At 40.3% G+C, this 22,975-nt stretch overlaps 2 protein-coding genes across 6 annotated transcripts in view; both read left to right on the forward strand.

Moving 5' to 3' along the window:
- armc7 (armadillo repeat containing 7) overlaps positions 1 to 19,167 on the forward strand; it is a 66,182-nt gene extending 47,015 nt beyond the window's left edge. The window contains exons 1-4 of one of the 4 annotated variants that reach the window (XM_072272346.1): positions 9,709 to 9,738; positions 13,694 to 13,816; positions 16,073 to 16,216; positions 17,590 to 19,167. In XM_072272346.1, coding sequence (XP_072128447.1) covers positions 13,714 to 13,816; positions 16,073 to 16,216; positions 17,590 to 17,927 — 585 coding nt within the window. In that variant the 5' untranslated portion in view covers positions 9,709 to 9,738; positions 13,694 to 13,713 and the 3' untranslated portion in view covers positions 17,928 to 19,167. The other 3 variants (XM_072272345.1, XM_072272348.1, XM_072272347.1) reach the window with 3 other exon arrangements.
- Positions 19,168 to 19,607: 440 nt separating this feature from the next.
- tmem138 (transmembrane protein 138) overlaps positions 19,608 to 22,975 on the forward strand; it is a 28,514-nt gene continuing 25,146 nt past the window's right edge. The window contains exon 1 of one of the 2 annotated variants that reach the window (XM_072272350.1): positions 19,608 to 19,698. The gene's annotated coding sequence lies outside the window, so the exon portion shown is untranslated. Of the gene's footprint in view, positions 19,839 to 22,975 lie in introns of both variants that reach the window. The other variant, XM_072272349.1, reaches the window with a different exon arrangement.

The raw sequence follows: 22,975 nt of genomic DNA on the forward strand, positions 1-22,975 counted from the left end.
GAAGCCGTTCCTAGAATGATGGATGTGTACCTTTGGTCTCCTGATGGTAGTAAGAAGAAGACAGCACGTGCTGGGTTGTGAGGGTCCTTAACGATAGATGCCGCCTTTCTGGAGATGTGTTTGATGATGGGGAGGCTGGTGTCTATGGCGGAGTTGACCGAGTTTACAACCCTCAGCAGCTTTTTCTGATCCTGTGCAGTGGCCCTTCCATACCAGACAGTGATGCAGTCAGTTAGAATGCATCTAACAGTACATCTGTAGAAATTTTCTAGTCTTTGGTGACAAACCAAATTTCCTCAAACTCCTAATGAAGTATAGCCTCTGGCATGCCTTCTTTCCAAATGCATTAATATGTTGGGCCCAGGATAGATCTTCAGAGATGTTGATAATCAGGAACTTGAAACTATTCACCCTTCCCACTTCTGACCCCTCAATGAGATCTGATGTGAGTTCCCTTGACTTCTCCTTCCTGAAGTCCACAATCAATTCCTTGGCCTTGCTGAATTTGAGCACAAGGTTGTTGTTATGACAACCCCTCAACCAGCCAATCTATCTCACTCCTGTACGCCACCTCGTCACCATCTGAGATTCTGCGGACAACAGTGTGTCATCGGCAAATTTATAGATGTTGTTTGCACTGTGTCAAGCCACATAGTCATGGGTGTAGAGAGAGGAGAGCAATGGGCTATTAATGAGCTAGTGTTGTTTGTGAGCAAGGAGATGTTATTTCCAATCAACACTGACCTCGATCTCTCAATGAGGAAGTCAAGGATCCATTTTGCAAAGGGAGGTACTGGGGTTCGGGTTTTGAAGGTTATTGATTAGTACTGAAGTGATAATCACGTCGAACGTTGAGCTGTAAATCAACAAAAGCAGCCCGTCAGGTATTGCTATTAGCTAGGCGGACCAAGGCCGAGCGGGGAGCGAGTGAGATTGCATCTGCTGGAGGACTATTGTGGTGCTAGGCAAATTGCAGTGAGTCCAGGTCCTTGCTTAGGCAGGACCTAAACAAGATTAAGATCAAGATTCTCAAGATCAGCGTATACATTAACCAAAAATTATCCCTCAATCAGCATGGTTAAAATGTATTACTATCAACGTATTGTCATTTGTAGATTGTTGTTATGTAAATACTTATATAATGACAGTGACTACACTGCAATTGCCATCCACTGTTCAGAAGAGATTTTAGAACATTACTGAACTGTGAAAATCACTGTACATGCAAGTTGTTGTTACTTGGAAATATCGGGAGGACAAGAATATAATGTCTAGCAAGCAGTGATATATTTCTCCAGAATGGTGCTCTTAAACAGATTGCAAGTATGCTGTTTTGTACAGACAGACGTTTACTGTATTAGGCAAAGGATTACTCTGTCTCTGAAGCAGAACAATATTGCTCATCATGGCAACACCATGTCAACTTATTATTGAAATTAATGCTCAGCTAGTTTACAAGTCACATTGCAAAAGATTGACTTTAGGAAGATGCAGACGTTTTGGCTCCAGAATTAAATATGAATTATATTTTGTGACATTGAGAATATGTCATCTGGAATGCTAATGTCCTCCTTTATATGTTTATAGAAAAACAGATAAATATATATGTCAAATGACAATAATGTGTGTGGCTGGAGTCCAATTTCTGAGCATCTGCATCTGTCACAGACAAAGGTATATTGGACAGGCATATTACAGACTCATATGATAAAAATTACTGATACTTGACAGTTGATGAGCTTTCCTGTTTGTTTTTTTTTACTTTCTTCAATTTTTCATCAGCTTCTCTGGCTCCGTTACGCATTGAGGTTCTCATTAAGGAATCGGAGGTGGAGGGGGTCAGTAATTTCAAGTTCCTTTGTATTGTCATTGTGGAGGATCTGTCCTGGGTCCAGCATGTAGTTGCCTTTACAAAGAAGGCACAGCAGTTTGCCTCTTCTTTCTCAAAAGTTTGTGCAGATTCTGCATGTCATCTAAAACCTTGACAAGGTGCACACTGGAGAAATCGTGACAGATTGCATTATGGCCTGGGATGGAAACAACAATGCCCAAGAACAGAAAAGCCCACAGTGATGGATACAGCCCAGTCCAACACAGGCAAAGCCCCTCCCCACCATTGAGCACATCGACAAGGAGCGCTGCCACAAGAAAGTAGCATCCAATATCAAGGACCCCCACCATCCGGGCCATGCTCTCTTCTCTCTGCTGCCATCAGGAAGTGGGTGCAAGAGCCTTAAGTCCCACACCACCAGGTTCAAGGATATCCTTCAACCATCAGGCCCCTGAACCAGTGTGGGTAATTTCACTTACCTCAACACTGAACACAAACTATGGACTTGTTTTCAAGGACTCTACAATTCATGTTCACAGTATTATTTATTTATTTCTATAGCTGTTCCATGGGAGGGGTGGGCTACTGCACAGGACCGAAAGAAGCTACAGAGAATTGTAAAATTAGTCAGCTCTATCCTGGGTACTAGCCTCCATAGTATCCAAGATATCTTCAAGGAGCGGTGCCTCAGAAAGGCAAAGTTCATTATTAAGGACCCCATCACCAAGGACATGCCCTCTTCTCATTGTTACCATCAGGAAGGAGGAACAGAAACCTGACAGCACACACTCAGAGATTCAGGAACAGCTTCTTCTCCTCTGCCGTCTGATTCCTAAATGGACATCGAACCCAAGAACACTAACTCACTTTTTTTATTATTTCAGTTTTTGCACTATTTTTAATTCAACTATTTAATATACCTATATATACTTATTGTAATTGATTTATTTTTTATATATATTATCACGTATTGCATTGTACCGCTGCTGCTAAGTTAACAAATTTCACGACACACGCTGGTGATAATAAACCTGATTATTAGTAGTAGTAGTAGTAACACATACAAAGTACAAGAGGAATTCAGCAGGTCAGGCAGCATCTATGGAGGGGAATAAACAGTCAACGTTTCAGGCCGAGACCCTTCATCAGAACATAATAAGCTTATGTTCATTATTATTATTATTATCTGTTTTTTGTATTTCAAGTTCAAGTTTATTGTTATTCAAGCGAATACATGTATGCCGCCAAATGAAGAAACATTCCCCTGGACCAAGGTGCTCCACTCAGTAAACAACACAGAAAGTAACTTTACCACAAGTAAATTAACAAATAATTAAATATATTCCAGAAGATTAACATTTCGCATAGGGCGTGTTTACAACACAAGTCAAAAAGTAAACAGTATAACGCTACTGGCATTTCATAAGTGATGAGACCTGGGTGGCAACAGGGAGTTCAGTAGTCTCACGGCCTGGGGAAGAAGCTGTTTCCTATCCGAACAGTAATTGACTCCTGATGCTGTGGTACTTCCTGCGTGAATGGTGGTTGGGGGAGGGGGGGGTCAAAGAGATTGTGGGATGGACGGGAGGGATCCTTGACAATGCTAAGGGCCTGATAAATATCTCAGATGAGTGGAAGAGAGACCCCGATGATCCTCTCAGCAGTCCTCACAATTTTTCGTCATGCACTGTGGTCAGATGCCTTGCAACTCCCTTACCAAACAGTGATGCAGCTTGTCAGGATGCTTAATGGTGCTCTGGGAAAAATTATCTAGAATGGGGCGGGGGAGCGGGGTGTTGAAACCTTGCTCACCTCAATCTCCTCAGGAAGTAGAGATGGAGGTGCTATTGTGCTTTCTTGATTAAAGAGGTAGTGTTGAAGGACCAGGTGAAATTGTCCATTATGTGCACTCCCAGGAACTTGGTGCTCCTAACTGTGTCCATGGAGGCGCCGTTTATGTGCAGTGAAGAGTGGTGAGCCTGCACCTTTCTAAAGTCCCCAATCATCTCTTTAGTCTTATCCACGTTGAGACTCAAGTTGTTGTGCTCATACCTTTCTACAAGCTGCTCTCCCTCTTATCTGTATGCCGTCTCTCCATCTCTCCATCATTGTTGATGAGGCCAACCACTGTTGTGCCTTTGGCGAACTCAATGATTCAGTTTGAGCCAGATCTAGTAGTACAGTCATGCATCAGCAGCAGGAACGGCGGAGGGCTGAGCGCACAGCCCTGGAGGGTGCCGATGATTGTCGTGATGGACCTAGAGATGTTGCTACCAACACGGACTGACTGTAGTCTAAGATCCAGTTGCAGAGAGAGGAGTTGAGATCCAACAAGGACAGTTTATCCACCAGCTTCTGACGGATAATCATATTAAATGCCAAGATGAAGTTGATAAACAGCTTCCTGTCATATGAGGCACCATTCTCCAGGTGGGACAGAGCAGAGTGAAGGGTAGAGACTATGGCATCAGGGGTGGACCAGTTTGAGCAATAAGTGAACTGAAAGGATCCAACATGACAGGAAGATGGGATTTAATGTTCTCCATAACCAGCCTCTCAAAAAAACCTCATTATTGCTGTGATCATTGCCACTGGGCTGTAGTCATTAAGGTGGGCTATCATCATCCTCTTGGGTACCAGTATGATAATATTGGTCTTGAAGCCTGCGTGGATAGTGGACTGTTCCAGAGAGATGTTGAAGATCTCTGTTCTAACCGCTGTTAACTGGGCTGCACAGTCTCTCAGCAACCAGCTATGTTGTCAGGCCCCACAGCTTTACGTGTGTTGACCCTGCCAAAGGTCTTCCTCACATCAGCTGCAGCAAGACAGAGTGCCCACTCCCGGGGGAAGGGAGGCCTTCTTCACTGGCACGTCATTCCCTGCATCAAACCACGCAAAAGGCAATCAGCCTATCAGGAAGAGAGGCATCACTGTCACTGATGCACCTCGTGTCTCTGGTGTCACAGAAATGGCTGTAAAGTCTCCGTGAATAATCCCATTTTACCTTCCTGGTGGCGCAGGAAAGTGCAGCTCTTGCTGACCTGAGAGTTGTCTTATTCCCCGATCTGAAGGCAGCATCCTGATCTCTCAGCAGTGCCTGGACCTCGGCTTCTGATTTGTCCTGACAGAGATGTGATTAATAATGGCAACGTCCTCAGTGCACTTGTCTAAATAGCCACACTTTGCACAGTTTGTCTTCTTTTGCACATTGCTTGCTTGTCAGTCTTTGTTTGTCTGTAGTTTTTCATTACTTCTGTTGCATTTCTTTGTTCTACTGTGAATGCCTGCAAGAAAATGAATCTCAGAGTAGTATATAGTATAGAGTGTCGGAGACAGAAATGAGTGTAGTTGCTATTACTAAGGAGAATGTGATTGGGAAGCTGAAAGGTCTGAAGGTAGATAAGTCACTTGAACCAGATTGCCTACACTCCAGGGTTATGAAAGAGGTAGCTGAAGAGATTGCACAGGTATTAGTACTGATCTTTCAAGAACCACTGGATTCTGGAATGGTTCCGGAGGACAGGAAAATTGCAAATGTCATTCCACTCTTCAAGAAGAGAGGGAGGCAGTAGAAGGAAAATTGTAGGCCAGGTAGCCTGACTTCAGGAAGATGTTAGAGTCTATTATTAAGAATGAGGTTTCGGGATACTCGGAGGCACATGAAAAAATAGGCCAAAGTTAGCATGGTTTCCTTAAGGGGAAATCTTGCCTGACAAGTCTGGGGGAACTATTTGAGGAAACAAAGGAGAGTCAATGGACATTGTTCACTTGAATTTTAAAAAGCACTTAACATGGTGCTTGACATGAGGATGAGTGGCAGGAGGCAAAGAATGGGAATTAAAGGGGTCTTTTCTGGTTGGCTGCCAATGACTAGTGGTCCCCAGGAGTTGGTGTTGGGACCGCTTCTTTTCACATTGTATGTCAATGATTTGAACGATGGAATTGATGCCTTTCTGGTCAAGTTTGCAGCCACAAAGATAGGTGGAAGAAAAGATAGTCTTGAGAAAGCAGTGAGTTTGCAGAAGGACTTAGATTAAGAAATGAGGCAGATGGAATCTAGTGGAGGAAAGTGTATGATCATGCACTTTGGTAGAAGGAATAAGGCATAGGCTATTTTCTAAATGGAAAGCAAATTCAGAAATTAGAGATGCAAAGGAACTTGGGAGTCCTCATGCAGGATTTCGTAAAGGTTAACTTACAGATTGAGTTGGTGGTAAGGAAGGCAAATGCAATATTAGCATTAATTTTAAGAGGACTAGAATATAAAAGCAAGGATGTAATGCTGAGGCTTTATTGGTCAGACAGTACTTGGAACATTGTGAAAAGTTTTTCACCCCTTATCTAAAAAAAAATGTGCTGGTATTAGAGAGGGTCCAGAGGAGGTTCATGAGAATAATTCTGGAAATGCAAAGGTTTGAGGAGGGTTTGATGGCTCTGAACCAGTACTCAATAGAGTTTAGAAGAATGAGGAGGGATGTTAATGAAACCTATCAAATATTGAAAGGCCTAGAATGGATGTGGAGAGAAAGTTTCCTTTCATGGAGAGATCTAGGACCAGAAGGCACAACCTCGGAATAGTGGGGTGTCGCTTAGACTGAAATGAGGAGAAATTTCTTTAGCCAGTATGTGGTGAATCTGTGGAATTAATTGCCACAGATGACTATGGAGACCATGTCAATGGGTATATTTAAAGTGGAATTTGATAGATTCTTGGTTAGTAAGGGCATCAAAGGTCTTTGGGAGAAAGCAAGAAAATGGGGTTGAGAGGGATAATAAATTAGCCATGATGGAATGGCGAGCAGACTCAATAGGCCTAATTCTGAGTCTTTCTGTGTGGCCCGTTGTCAGCAAGACAATCTCAGTTTGAATATTGGCGGCAGAATTTTTAAGACTTCATAAAATGTCATTAAACCTGGATTTTGACCACCTCAGCAATCTTGAAACATCTTCAAAAATACTCCAATCATGAGATCTTTTGAAAATGCTCATCTGAACAACAACCTCCTTGTGTACTTCATTGTCAGGAATGAGATACACCAATCTGATATTTTGAAAATAATAACTGCAAGGGCTTGTTCTGCTTTCCTGATTACTTCAGATAGTTTAGATCTCACTGTCATACAGTAACTTGTTCAAAATATATTTGTTAGATCTATATCATGATTTTAAGTAGGAATTTTGTATTGTTCCATATATGCTTATTCAATTAGTCTAGTTTAATTGCTGTAAAACTGAAAATGGGGGAAATATTCAACAAGTCAGGAAAAGCCTGAAAAAGTTCTCATTAAGCGCTGCCACGTTTATTCCATTACACATAAATGGGAGAAAGGAATTTGCCTTGTTCCTCTTTTAATACCAACATCTGTCCAAAATAATTCCACCTGTTACGTTACCTATATGAATATATTTCAAAATATAACTGATAAGAAAGGGATAATGGCAATGAGGATAGGATATTGTGTGCTGCTATTAAAGCTTGCTTTTTCCTTACCTGAACAATATTTTATACTCTTTCATTCTTTGAGGAAGTAACAAGCAGGGTGGATGAAGGAGAGACAGTAGATGTTATTTACTTAGATTTTCAGAAGGCTTTAGATAAGGTGCCTCACATGAGGCTGCTTAACAAGATAAAATCCTATGGAGTTACAGGAATTATACTGGCATGGATAGAGGAATGGCTGACAGGTAGAAGGCAGTGAATGGGAATAAAGAGAGCCTTTTTCTGGTTGGCTGCCAGTGACTAGTGGTGTTCCTCAGGGGTTAGTATTAGGACCACTGCTTTTCACATTGTTTGTCAATGATTTAGATAGTGGAATTGATGGCTTTGTGGTGTAGTTTGAAGATGATATGGAGACAGGTGGAGGGGTAGGTAGTGCTGAGGAAGCAATGCCATTGCAGTAGGACTTAGACAAATTGGAAGAATGGGCAAAAATGTGGCGGATGGGATACAGTGTTGAGAAATATATGATAATGCATTTTGGTAAAAGGAACAATAGTGCGGACTATTATCTAAATGGGGAAAAATTTCAAACATCAGAGGTGCACAGGGGCTTAGGAGTCCACATGCGAGACTCCTGGAAGATTAATTCACAGGTTGAGTCTGTGGTAAAGAAGGCAAATGCAATTTGGCATTTATTTCAAGGGGAATAGAACATGAAAACAAGGAGATAATGCTGAAGCTTTTCAAGACACTAGTCAGGCTGCACTTGGAGTACTGTCAACAGATTTGGACCCCTTATCTCAGAAAGGGTGTGTTGTCATTGGAGAGAGTCCTGAGGAGGTTCATGAAATGATTCTGGGAATGAAGGGGTTAACACGAGGAGCATTTGGCAGCTTTGGGCCTGTACTCATTGGAATTTGGAAGAATGTGTGGGGATCTCATTGAAACTTAACGAACATTGAAAGGACTAGATAAGGTGGATGTGAAGAGGATGTTTCCTATAGAAGGGGGGTATCCAGAACTAGAAGGCACAGCCTCAAAATTGAGGGGCAACCTTTTAGAAGTAAGAAGGAATTTTTTTAGCCAAAGAGTGGTGAATCTGTGGAATGCTCTGCCACATTCTATGGTGAAGGCCAAGTTGGTGAGTATATTCAAAGCAGAAGTTGATAGATTACTGATTGTTCAGAGCATCAAGGGATATGGTGAGAAGGCAGGTGTATGGGGTTGAATGGGATCTGGGATCAGCCATGATGAAATGGTGGAGCAGACTTGATGGGCTGAATGGCCTAATTCTGCTCCTGTGTCTTATGGTCTTACACTATCTTTGAAAAATATTCCTGAAAATAAGAGAATTATTGGTACCAGTTCTGAAATGCCTGATCCTGCAGAATCTCAAGGAGCTGTGAGTGTGTAGCCTAGTCCAGTACTTGGATGGGGAATGTAGAGGAATACTATCTGCAGGAATATTTATCTGGACAGAAGATGTGTGCCATCAGTTCATTCTGCACCAAAATCATCTAATTTGCACAGCATGTCACAAGGTCTATTGTACCCAATATTTGTACTGACCTGATGCTTGACAAAGGTAGGAAGATCTGTAGGTCTTCCATTTTTGCCAGTTATCAAATGATGGATGTCGCCCATTAAAACCATAGCAATAGTGAATATTGACAGAGTGAACAGAAGAGGTAAAACATTACATTCACATATAATTGTTTCTACATTAATAGGTTACTTAAACTTTTCATTATATGATTACTGTAATACAATAATGTGGAATGGCTTGCAGTCCATATTAGCTAATGTTGTAGACTAAGTGAATTGTTGTCTTGAATTATCCTCTCAGGAGGGAGTCATTTTGACCAGTTTGAAAACATCTAAATTTTGAAAATCAAAGCAATTTTCGAAGCATCAATGGAATGCCTCTTTGGAGCAAAAATCTGAGATGCTAGAAATTCAAAACAAAAACGGGAAACGCTGAAAGCACTCAACATATCGAACAGTAACAATGGAGAAAGAAGCAGTGTGCACTTTAGATCAAGGACCCTATGACAGAACCATAAAAGTGAGAAAGCAAATTTCTGATGCATGGAGGGGGATATGGAGAGCACAGACGCAATGATAGGATGTAGTTCATAAAATCAAAAAAACTGGATGTTGAAAATCTGAAATTAACATTTAAACGCTGAAAACTTCTAACAAGTCAAACAGAAACAGCGTTAACGTTTCCTGTCGGATGGAATATGAGAACAATTCTATTTATCTCTCCACTGATACTGTCTAGCCTGCTGAGAGAGCGCCACACTCCGTTTTCATCCTGACCGAAGTGGTCGGGGCGACAATGAGAATGCCTCCCAGTCGGTAGGCGTCGCTGCATTGGAAGTGTAAGGTGCCAGCAACAGGGCGCTGTGCGCACGCGCAGTAGCGCGCCAGTTTCAGAGCCTGGTGGCGGAGGTGTATTCGGGAGGTGAGTGGTCCTCGCTGGCCTGTGTTTGCCAGCCAACTGCTTTTACTGTGTTTGTCGTGATATCTCTGCTTTGTCGCGTCAGGCCTGCAACAAAAGTCTCATCTCAGGTTGTTACTACTGTTTGAAGCAGTAGTCCTATGTATATGCCAACTCGTAAAGTGAAGACTCCTAAGCAACACATCCAGAATGCTGGAGGAACTCAGCAGGTTGGGCAGCATCTATGAAAAATATGGAGTAAACAGCCGACGTTTCGGGCCGAGACCTTTCTGTTTGTCTGTAGTGGAACTGAACTTCCGCACACTGTAACGAGATACACTTAACAAATTCACAGTCAAAATAGATTAACCTGTATAAATACCTGCGAACAGTTCTCTCCCAGACAATTCGCAGCTGTTTAAAATGATTCTGGCCTCAGCACGAAGAGCTAAACTTGCCTTGTTTGAAGCTATCTGATTGACAATATTTGAAAAGGTACAGCTTGGTATGATTTGAAAGATCGAGCAAGCGCATGAACCAGCATTATTCTACCAGCACTCGCTTGACTGTCTCTTAATTCTAGGTGAGCAAAACTTGCCTGAGGTTGAAGCCTTGCAATAAATTCTGTTTCTTTTTCAGTGACTCCTTCCCTGCCCACCAGTTTCTGAATCAGAACCGGTTTGTTACATTTGATTTTTTTAAAAAGTATTTGATCATACATTTGTGCTTTTGTTAGGAATAATCTATTGCCACTTCGGTTTCATTGTCCAGTTGTGACCCTGCCTCAGTTTATCGACTCACAACCGTCTGTACTGTACCTTTTCCATTGTGCAGAGTCAAATTAAACTATAACCCATAAGTCAGGTGAGAATGGACTGCAGGACTGAAGTGAGGATTGACATTTCATAAAAAAGCCATTCACTTCAGTCGCTGACCTAACAGTCCTTGGCCAAGAGCTCATTGGAAGCAGGTTTATTATCACTAGTACTGTATGTGTTGTGAAATTTGTTAACTTAGTAACAATGCAATATTTGATAATATGGAAAGAAAAAATAAGTCAATTACAGTAAGTGTGTATATATGTATATATATACTTTTCTCACTGTTACCATCAGGTACAGAAGCCTGAAGGCACACACTCAGTAATTCAGGAACAGCTTCTACCCCTCTGCCATCTGATTCCTAAATGGACATTGAACCCTTGGACACTACCTTACTTTTAATATACATTTTGCACGATTTTTAATCTGTTCAATATTAGATTAAGATTAAAGTCTGTCATGAGCCTTGTGGCCCATCAGGCTGGTGCTAATGCCGGTTTCCGTGGCGTGAAGCGACTGAGAGTACGAGACTCACCCCCTGCCCAGATAGGACGTCAGTCTATCGCGAGGTTAACCCCCAGCATTTTGCCAGTACCCATTCTCAGCTGGATAGACTGGAGCATTGTGTGGTTAAGTGCCTTGCTCAAGGACACATGCTGCCTTGGCCAAGGCTCGAACCCATGACCTTCAGATCGCTAGTCCAACGCCCTAACCACTTGGCCACATGCCACACATCTATTCAATATATGTATACTGTAATTGATTACTTATTTATTATTGTTATTTTATTTTTTTCTCTTCTATATTATGTATTGCATTGAACGGCTGCTGCCAAGTTAACAAATTTCGCCTCACATGCCGGTGATAAACCTGATTCTGATTCCGTACCTCCTTCCTGACTATAACAATGAGAAGAAGTCTTGCCCTGGGTGATGATGGACCTTAATAACTATGACTACGATTGTTCTTGGCAAATTTTTCTACAGAACTGGTTTGCCATTGCCACCTTCTGGGTGGTGTCAATACTCTTCACAAATTGTCTGCCTGATGTCAGTGGTCACATAACCCGGACTAGTGATATGCACTCGCAGCTCATATGACCATCTACCAGCTTCTCCCATGGCTTCACATGACCCTGCTAAGCAGCTGTTACACCTTGCTCTCGGGTGTCCTGCAGGCTAGCGGAGGGAAGGAGCACCTTACACCTCCTTTGGTAGAGACATCTCTCCACCCTCTTATGACGGTAGGAGAAGGTATTGGAGCTGTACAGTGAGAAGCCCATGGATGACATTGGGAGCCATAGTGACATAATGGACTGTGTATCCAAGTAGAATGCTTACCATAAATGGCTGCAGTGGGAATAAGTTGGACAGTACATAGTACTTAGAAATAAGTATTAGTCCCCCATGGCCCATTTGTCAGCAATGAAAATCATGAATATTCTGGACAATATGAAGAGAAAGAAACCACTTGCTATGATAGAATAAAGGACTATTTGCAATGGTTTAGAATGATTGTCAGAAGAGCCCAAAGGAACATGGTTTTGTGCAATAAGTGATTAGAGTTCAGGATGCACTGTCAAAAAGTGTGTTTGGTGAAAAACTGGCTTTCAAAGAGCAAGTGTTTAAATACATTAAGGAAACAAATATTGACGATTTCAGGGACAGACTATGGAGTGGGAATGACTGGATGGCTCTGTTAAAACCATGGCAGGTTAAGTGGAGTGAAGGGGCTTTTCTCATGGGCTAAGCATATGAACAAGAGTAGACCATTCAGATTTAGTAGCCCAATCTGCCTGTGATGACTGTTTGGTGGAAATACCAAATGAGGAGAAATGACCTGTTTGACATATTCACCAACAGATGCACCAACACCAGCATTCTGGAAGAAGCCAGCACTTTCACCATGAAAAATCAACAGCTCCTCCAAAGGAAAGGTCATATCATTAGGATGCTCAACTCACATCTCCCCAAACGGATCCTTTATTCCCAGTTGAAGGAAGGTCAGCAAGCCCCTGGAGAACAATGGAAACGCTTCAAAGATAACATTAAATCAGCTTGTTGAATTTCAGCATTACATATAAAAACTGGGAAGATATTGCACTCAATAGATGCACCTGGCAGAAACCTGTTCTAGAGAGGGGAGGGCTGCACTGCATGAGTTGTGAACAAGTGGCAGCTGTGAAAGGAGAGAATGAACAACCAAAGGATCCGACCACTAACCACAACCTCCAGAATATGTGGATCCTGGATCAGCCTCTACAGCCACCTGAGGATCATCAAGTACACAACACCTTAAGAGAAAATCTTACTGGATGAGCAGTTGCACTAGATCTCCTCCAACGAACAACTGAGCAACAAACATCAACTTCTGTTTCTGGGTTGCATAATAACAGGAATCCAGGCATGATTCAACTTCAGTTTCCTCTCCCACCAGCTTTAGCAACATTACCAGTAGAGTTTGTGAAAAGAAAGTTTTTCTTTGTAAAAGTAGATAAGTACTTTCAGGGATTTGTGGTCTTGGCAGTTCAGTCTCTTGCAACAAAATCCTGTGCATTATAAAGATCTCTTACACTCTAATTTGTAGGGTGGAAGGAGTTAAAACAAGCCCGAATCATTAAACTAGTAATGCTATGCCTTTATGTTTTTCAGATGCCATATACCCCAATATGTCATTCTGAATAGCTTTTCACATTGGTTACAAGATCATTGGAACTATTAATCTTCATAACCCTGCTATTGTTATCTAGGTGAAACCTGGCGAAGTTCAAATGTAAGAACATGAATAGGGTCAGAAGTAAGCCAGGTGGTCACACTTATTATGCTCCACTGCTCAGCAAGATCATGACTAATATTTTATTTTGGCATAACATTCCTGCCCAACCCATATTGCTTGATTCCCTTAATACCTAAAGGTCTATCATTCTCTGCCTTGAATATACTAAGCAACTGAGCCTCCATAGTTCTCTTGGGAGAGAATTACAATGACTCACCATTTTCTTCTCACCTCTGTCAGGAATGGTCATTCCCTTATTCCTCACTCTGAAAATCCCAACCAGGAGAAACATCAGTGAATTTTGTATGTTTTAATTTATGTTGGGCAAAGATTTACATACTGAAATTACAAGCTTTGTGATCAATTTTCTTGTTTCTATACAGGTGAATGCAGTTCAATTAACATGGCCACCTCTAGTCGGTATGTACAAAGTAAGTCCCAGGGGCAAGATCGGTTTGATTATCTCCAAGCCCTTGTTACTGAATTTCAAGATACTGACAGTCAAGGTAAGATAGCAGAAGTGTTCAATGGTAATCCATGATTATCAGTCATAACTTAAGATAGAGATTCTAAATAAGAAATGTTTAAAACAAAGAACATTCACAGGGAAAAGAATAAAATTTATATAAACAGGAGTAGGCTAAAGAGCTTCTCAAACCTGCTTTGTCATTCAGTATCATGACTGATCCTGTATATCGTGCCTGGAATATTCCTGCCCAGTTCCATCAGAGACTTTCAATCTCAGCCATGAATATACTCAATGATTTACAATCCTCTAAAGACTTTTCTTCTGTTCCTAACTATTCCTAATTATGCTTCACCCAGCCTATCTAATCTCTCCCCATAACTCAAGTTCTTCAATTCAGACAGTTTGCTGGTGAATCTCTTTTGCAATTTCTCCAGTGAAGTCATATTCTTCTTCTAGTGTGATGACCAGAACTAAAAACAATACTCTAAGCAATTTGTCTTTGTTTATCTACTTTCAGACTATATACTCTCATTTCCCAATTAACCACCTCTAAGTCGTTTCACGTCTCTATGAAACTGGCTTTATTTAAATTCAAGACGCTAGTTTCGTACTGAATTATATTATTCTTCGATTAACTGTGAAACAGTCCTATATTGTGATAACTTATCTAAAGGATCGCTTATTATGAAATTACAAATTGTCTCAAATCCATTCTGTGAAAACATCTTCGATGTATTTTTGGTAATTTGATTTCTGCAGTCCACGTGGATATTAAAGTCTCCCATGATTATATTATATTTGCTAGAAATTCTATTTTCTTAACTAATTCTCTCTCCAACAGTACTGTTGATAGTAGTCATGTAAACAATCCCACTGCTTTTATCTCTTGTTATTGCTTCTCCCCACCCATACTAATTATGCTTTCTGTTCTTGTGAGCCAAAGTTATTTCTCACTACTGCCATCTTGTATTGTTAGGGCTACTTCATGCCAATTGTGTTCCAGTTTTTTAATTTCTTTATTGCTTCTAAATTGCATGTACCTTAGAAATTTTTAATTCTCCCTCTCCTTGCCTTGGAAAACCATGACTGTGTTACATTTCTTTCATCAAAGTCATTTGAATCTACTTGCGTTACTAATTCATCCACCATACTACTCACTATTTAGGTACAATCACTTAACTTCAATTTTTTATCGATTTCTCTTTTTCATGTACCGTCATTTCTGATGTTATGTAACTTATCATTATGCGAATTTTGCTTATGATCTTACCTGTTCCTTTAAATCGGTAACTTTTTTTTAGATATTAAGAAATTAAGGGATTATCAGTTGGTACAGAAAAGGGATGTTGTGGTTGAAAAAAAAATCAGCCAATGTATAATTGATTTGTAGAACAGCTGCAATGGTGAAAAGGCCAAATTCTGTTTTTGTTTCACATGTCTTAAGCTTCCCCTCAATCAAATCTACTCCTTTTATTTTATTGAGAGCCTTCTCTAGAAGGCTGCTAGTTTCTTGATATTTAGGATTTGGTGCAGATGTCATGAATTCCAATATTCATAGTTATGGTTGTAACTATGTCCCATGAACTGTCATTCTAATTTTAGGGTGCTTAGTATTTTTACAACTATTGTGCACTGACACGTATCATCTTCAGCTCTTTCGTTATTATAAATATTTGCTATCCAGAGAGTGCTGTCGATATCAGTGTGACTTCCACCTGCATGTAGGCATGTGTGCAAGACTCTTGATGAACACCACTATTGACTCTATTATCACACAACCATCACTGCAGCCTTTGCAACATTGCAGTCCTTGCAGAGGTCTTACATGATCTGCTCAAGTGACAACATCAATATTTGGTTGGGATGAAGCCTTGGATCCTGTACCAAGGTGGTCTCCAACATGCTGCAGCCCTCATCCATCTTCAGAGTTGCAGAGAATTGGCCAGTTCGTGAAAATGCCTGTTTTACTTTTGGATCTTAAGAAATTTGAAGTTCTGGTACTTAACTCAGACTCTTTTGCAAAGGTCCTTTACTAGGTGTGCAAGACTCCAAACAACACAACTATGAGAGTCACTGGAACACGAAAGCATAGCCAGCTGACAAGGGTATAATCTAAGTCAAATAGGACATATACAGAGGAGGTTTTACAGAGAAAGAGTTATTGAGATTTTTTTTACAAAATAATGTTCATTAAATATGATATTGGGACTGGTAAACATACTGACAAATGGGCTGATGTTCCTGTATGTGTACTGTGTATAAACACTAACATTGTTTTACTTACACTTCTCAGAGTCAAAGGAGCAAGTTCTGGCAAATCTGGCTAATTTTGCTTATGATCCCAGTAACTATCAGTATCTTCGACAGCTGCAGGTCATTGACCTATTCCTGGACATGCTCACAGAAGAAAATGAAAGATTTGTAGAATTTGGAATAGGTAAAGAAAAAAAAAAAGTTTTTTTTTAGTCACCTCACTGCTTGCTCCTATAATTGGGTAATCTGAAATCTCTATATGTGGTTCATTCCATGGTTCTTGTCAGAGCAGAAAATCCTTTTAACCATACTTATTTTGAGAACTCTTGACAAGGGTTTATATATTAGAAAACATACCACATCACATATCATTGGACTATAATCTCATTTGTTTAATATCTACTGTTTATGTGATGTTGGGTGATGAAGCTTATCAGTAAGTATTCTGAGTTGTAGAACATGGTATTTTGAGTTGTGAAACATGATTCAACACCCTGTCCCCCTGGCCTTTCCACACCTGCAGAAAAGTGGCACAAAGACAAGAAAATCTGCAGATGCTGGAAATCTAAGCAACACACACGAAATACTGGAGGAACTCAGCAGGCCAGGCAGCATCTATGGAAAGGAGTAAAAGTCGACGCTTTGGGCAAGACCCTTCACCATTAGTCCTGATGAAGGGTCTCGGCCCAAAGCATCAATTGCTTACTCTTTTCCACAGATGCTGCCTGGCCTGCTGAGTTTCTTTAGCATTTTTGTGTGTGTCCCTAAGAGAAGTATTTTATTTGATCCAGAGATCAGTTATGAATTACTTACTGCATACAACTCAGGGGGGCAAATATCTCATTGCTGACTCCACTGAAAGGCACCTGCAGCAGACAGCCCCTCACTGGAATCTGTTTCAGCTTTGGATAATATAGGCACTGATCCTCACAAGTTATATGTCCTAAAATATCATAGCTCTAAGTCACAAATTATGAAGGGCATTGTATCAGAAATTGTTGTTTGTCCATTTGACATCTCTGGAGGCAACTGAGCGGATTGACAGACTGGCAATCCAAGTGTAAGGCTTTTCCTGTCATATCAATGAAAAAAATTGTAATTGAAAGAATTTTACAGATCATATGGTGCTTGTAACTTTTCTAATCAATCTGCTGTCACTACTTGGTTGCTAACCTGTAACTGACTTACATAGAAAATGGGTGATTTTCAGTTTGCACCTCTTGGAGTATGATGGGTACTCTTCACAGTTTCTCAAAGGCATTTGTATTGGTAATGATAAATCTTCAGATTTCCTAATGGAGTCAAAAATTTGTGTTGATGAAGTTATATTAATGTCTCCACACTTTTGGAGCAATGTTAATTTGGTGATATTAATCTTTTAAAATTTGTAATGTTCCAAAATTTTAATGAAAAGGAAGCTGTGTAACGTTGATAGTAAAATTCATGTTTAATGAGAGTTGGCATTCATTATATTTGGACTTGTAATTCTTATAAATTACCCTATTTTTGTGGACTTATATTGGACCCAAGCTTTATCAATATTTTGATTTCCTACAGGTGGTCTCTGTAACTTGTGCCTTGACAAACAGAACAAAGAATATATTTTACAGAATAAAGGAGTTCAGGCAGTACTGGACTGCTTATCCAGCTCTAATGAGGAAACTGTGCTGTCTGCCATTACCACGTTAATGTACCTAGTGACTCCTTTGTCCCACAAAGAAATAGCATCAATGCCGGTTATTCAGTGTATGCTACGGTTTTCTCTGTCCAAAAACAAGCGTCTGAGTAACTTAGCAACTTTGTTTCTAAAAGATGTCTGCTCTTCAGAAGAAGTAGAAAAAGCCAGAAATCTGCAGAATCACACAGCTTTGGGAATACCACTTCCAAAAGAATAGGCTCAGAAAATTCTGATGCTTCGGGAAAGGAGTTCATGGACTCATCACTGTGTGATGAACTGTCATTACAAAAATTGCATGTGAATACTGTGTTTTATCTGAATTGTTCAGTTTCTCAATAGTTTATGGTGTAATATCTTGCTATGGAGACCATACTGTTAAAATTTGAGGGTCTTCTCTTATAGTTAAAGCATAAAGATTACTTAAAATTACTTGGTAGAAGGGCAAGAAAGTTTTCTTAAGTGCCCTGGCCATTATTAATCCCTTGTGCATCTTTCACTAAAATTATTGTACTTTGTTTTGCAGAAGTTTGTTGTTTGTGAATTGGCTGACACATTTTCTACATTTTTAACAGTGATAGCACTTCAAAAATACATCACTGCCTGCTTTGCGATTGAAAAGGTGACTCAAAGTCTATAAGAAAGCTGTATTATCTTTTATTGATGGATTGCAATTTTATTTTCAGTCCCAGTTCTCCATCTGATAATGATATTGCTGACGAACTTGCCTGCATGTGTTGGCACATTTTAGGTGATAGTGAATGCAATTTTGCTGCAGGTGTCATCTTTCATGTGAAATATTAAAACTTGATCCTGCTCAGATAATTAAACATTTTTCGCAGCATCTTATTAAACCACTGTCTAACTAAGACTAAAGACAAGAAAAACTTTAATTGGTCATTCATGAGATGTTTATGGTTCATTTGTTATATTCAAGTTGTTATACTCCTTAAATAACTCACTGCAGGATACTAACATATCAGGAGTGGAATAAAAGTTCAAATTGTGACTAAGTGAATAAAACACATTGTGCGTGGGATGTTGAAGATGTTGGTGTCACAATCTTGTCATAATTTTGGACTGCAACTGATCAATCAGATATATCAAGGGTAATGCCGGGTAAAAATAGTAAGACTTGCCAAGTTGTAAACAATTTTTGTTCCAACTAATGATAACATGTTGCAGCCACTTTTGTTTTTTCTAGGTGGAAGGATTTATAACTGTTGCCCATCCTTATGATTCTGTATTACTGAGGTTTCCTGAGGCCCCATTCCTGTGATCCCTTGAAACACCCTGATGCCCAGTTTCCTACATTACATTCCCTTTCCATTTTTGTTCGAGTTTTTTTTGCGGAAAGGTGTGATTTGGGGGTTGATGATAGTGCTGCCTTTCTTTCAAGGTTTCATGGTTACCCAGAGGACTAATGAATTTCAGAGTTGTATACTTTGATAATAAATGAACCTTCGAACCTTTAAATTCATTTTTTTGTTTTTATACTCGCTTTAAACTCACTGAAAAATGTTTTATTGTGCAACAAATAATGTTTAAAAGTTAATTAAAACTGCGTTGGTATATTAGTAAGGGCAATACTTAGTAGTGTAAAAAGTAGGCCAACCCAGTAGCACCAAAGCCTCCAGGATGCTGATTTTTCTTGATGATGTGGTTGGCGCTCTCCTAAATGGACGTGATATAGTCACCGCTGTCCTTTGACTACAGCAAACGGCTTGATAGGTGTTTCGAAGTACTTCATTACAATTATCTCTTATTGATGGGTCGCAGTTTGATCTGTCCCAATCCTGCACATGCTGATGTTCATTAGCAGAATGTGACTGCTCGAAATAGAGCTGCCCTGTCCGTTTGCTCCGGTAGGTGTCGCTGCTGTGAGTATCGTGAGGCGCCGCTGAGGCCTGGTCGTGCGCATGCGTCGTGTTGTCGCGTCGCGGTTTCCATGAAAGCTGGAATCGGGTGTGGAAAGCGGGGCCTGTTGACGAGTGAGCAATTTTATACGAATATAACCCTGCCCTTTGTCCCGGGTCATGATAAAGTTCCTGTTATCTTGAATTTGGGAACATATATTTAATGGTAATTATTGGTGGTGTAATCTGGAAATGGATAAGAAACAGGCTGGCAGGTAAGAAGCATTTCGTTGCTGGAGGTGGGGAGAGCGCTCGGAAATCAGAGGATTCTCTCCATACTTTATATTCACAAGGAAAATCATTGGACCAACCCTAATTTATACTTTCAAAGATCAACATAAATCATGCACGTAATGGTTAAACTGTTGCACCGTTTTGCTACCTGTTGTTGGGATGATAACATACAATTTTCTGATTCTAAAGACGCCAGCCTTTAAATAATCATTAATTTCATTTTGCTCGTATTAAATCTAAGTGATTCAAATTTTTTTATTCCCTTTCCGCGCAAAGCAGAAACTTCTGTCATTGGACGCAGCTTCCCGTCTGCATTGTCTAGATTTGTACATTTTTAGATGATTAATATTCAAGCAAAGTGGTTCATTGGACGAAATGTAGTTACTATTCTGTCGTAGATATTTATCTTAATGTTGAATAACTAAGGCTCCCTCTCTGGAACGTCATAATTCGATATTGTAAAGTTCCTCTCTCTATGCCTGGGTATTGTAAGGGAAATGAAAAGGCAAAACAAAACTCTGAATATAAGAGATTCTGCAGATGCTGGAGTAATGCACATAAAATACTAAGCAGGTCAGGCAGCATCAATCCTAATGATGGGTTTCGGCCCGAAACGTCAACTCTGTTCCTTTTCATTGACGTTCTCTGATCTGCTAAGTTCCTCCAGCATTTTGAGTGTGTGCTACAAAACCCGAAGATGCTGAAAACTCTAAAATATAAAAAACGTTACTGTAATGTGCTTTTTTTTTGTTCTTGAGAGAAAGACCGGGAAGAAAGTATGGAATAGAGGGGAGCTGAATTTTTTTTTTTGGAAGGAAGCTCTTAATATGGATGGACATCGAAATTGCTGTATTGAAGCCTGTATTTTCTCTGCATTTAGTACTAAAGTTATAGTCATCTACAGGAAAGTTTTTAAGTGGTAGGTCAGAGCAGACAGCCAGCATTGGTCGTGCAGTATCGTGAGTAAAAGGTATTTCAATGGTCATGAAGTCTTTATGACTACTGTTTTCATGTGGCACACCATTAGTGTCAATGCCTTTTTAGGTCTGGACCATCTCTGTCTCTAGACCTATCCTTTGATCAATCTTATTGCATCTTAAGTACTTCTATCTTTGGTTCAGTGCCAATTTTGCCACATCATACTACTTGGCATGTTTCCCCACATTTAGTTGCACCAAGTGAATTCAGTTATTGATGAAGAACAAGGAAATTTGGAAGATAAGTACCAAAGATGTTATTTTGGTTGTAAAGAATAGTGATAAGCTGGAAACCAGAAAACTTTAAAAAGCAGAAGAGGGTAGCTTAAAAAGATAAAATCCATATTGAACTAGCAAGAAATATAAACTTGTGTACTTGAGGAGCTTTTGTCATCTAAAAATAATGTGCCTGGGAAACTAATAACGGAAAATAAAGAAAAAGCAACACACATCAAAGTTGCTGGTGAACGCAGCAGGCCAGGCAGCATCTGTAGGAAGAGGTACAGTCGACGTTTCAGGCCGAGACCCTTCGTCAGGACTGACGGAAGGAAGAGCTAGTAAGAGATTTGAAAGTGGGAGGGGGAGAGGGAGATCCGAAATGATAGAAGATGGGGGGGGTGGGAGGAGGGATGGAGCCAAGAGCTGGACAGGTGAAGGGATATGAGAGGATCATGGGACAGGAGGCCCAGGGAGAAGGAAAGGGGGGGGGGACCCAGAGGATGGGCAAGGGGTATAGTCAGAGGGACAGAGGGAGAAAAAGGAGAGTGAGAGAAAGAATGTGTGTATATAAATAACGGATGGGGTACGAGGGGCAGGTGGGGCATTAGCGGAAGTATAAAGAAAAAGTAGAGATTTTGAAAAAGAACATTTTGAATCATGCCAAAGACATTCCAGTAACAGAAAATATAGGGGTTCAATAAAGAGAAAGGAACTTAATGCATTCACCACCTGCAGAAAAAGGTACCAGAAGTTAACAGGACTGACTGATAAGTCCTCTGGACCTGATGGCTTGCATCGTAGGGTCTTGAAAGCAATGATTGCAGCGGTAGTTATGTTTTGTAACTTCAAAATGTTAAACTAACTCAAAGGAAGACTCAGGAGTCCGGGAATGAGGGTCTAACTACATGTTTACTTTAAGCAAGGTGCACACATATCACGTGGTAGCATGATGACATATGCAATTCACTTATATCACCCATAATGGATTATTTAAACGAACAAGAATGCTTGATCAATGGATATATATGCACAAGATTACTCAAATATGGCTAAATATCAAATACATAACAGTAGTGGATCTGTAACTTCCAATAAGTCCGAGATTCTGAAGAGGTCCAAGTAAGTTGGAAAGTTGTAGATTATATTGCCTCTATTCAAGGAGGGAGAGGGAGAAAGGTGGAGAGGGAGGAGAAGGAAAAAAAAGAATCAATAAACTGGACCAGTGAACCTGACACCTATCACTGAGGAAGAACTGGAATTTATTATTAATCATGTCGTGTTAGGACACCTCGATAAATGTAATGTGTTTGTGCAGAATAACCCTGTTTTTTTTTATGAAAGGGAAATTGTGTCTGACAAATTTAAGAGCTCTTTCAGGATATAACTAGCATGATGCAGAAACAGTAACCAAAAATATGGCAGAAAATTGGCAGATAATGAGGAGATAATAAGGAGGAAACAAAGAAAAGAGAATACTATTTAAATAGGGATGGGGAATAAGAAAGGATGTGCTGGTTCATCGGGATCAAGTTGATTTAATATCAAACACAAAATTAATACATCTGTTCAGTAAGCAAGTAGGAAAACAATTGGATCATTGGCCTCTGTTGCAAAGGAGAAGCTTGAGAGGTCTTGCCAGAAGCCTACACAGTACTGATTAACCACACCAGAAAACTGCAAATGTTTTTGACCATCTTATTTAAGGAACGATAAACTTGGTGAGATAAACTCTCTCACCATCAAGAGAGAGACTGATCGCTCAAGTGCAGAGGCCTCCGATAGCCAGGCCCGCTGTCTTGGAGTTTCGATTTCTCATGATGCTTCAGTCAGTGATATCAGCGAGGAATCAGGGCCGCACCCTGAAGATGCTCGTCTTCCAAACCACTCCTGGAGATCCCGAAACACAGGCTGCTGGGCAAGTT

The sequence above is a fragment of the Mobula birostris genome, chromosome 11 (genome assembly GCF_030028105.1).
Source record: "Mobula birostris isolate sMobBir1 chromosome 11, sMobBir1.hap1, whole genome shotgun sequence".
Taxonomy (NCBI): Eukaryota; Metazoa; Chordata; class Chondrichthyes; order Myliobatiformes; family Myliobatidae; genus Mobula; species Mobula birostris.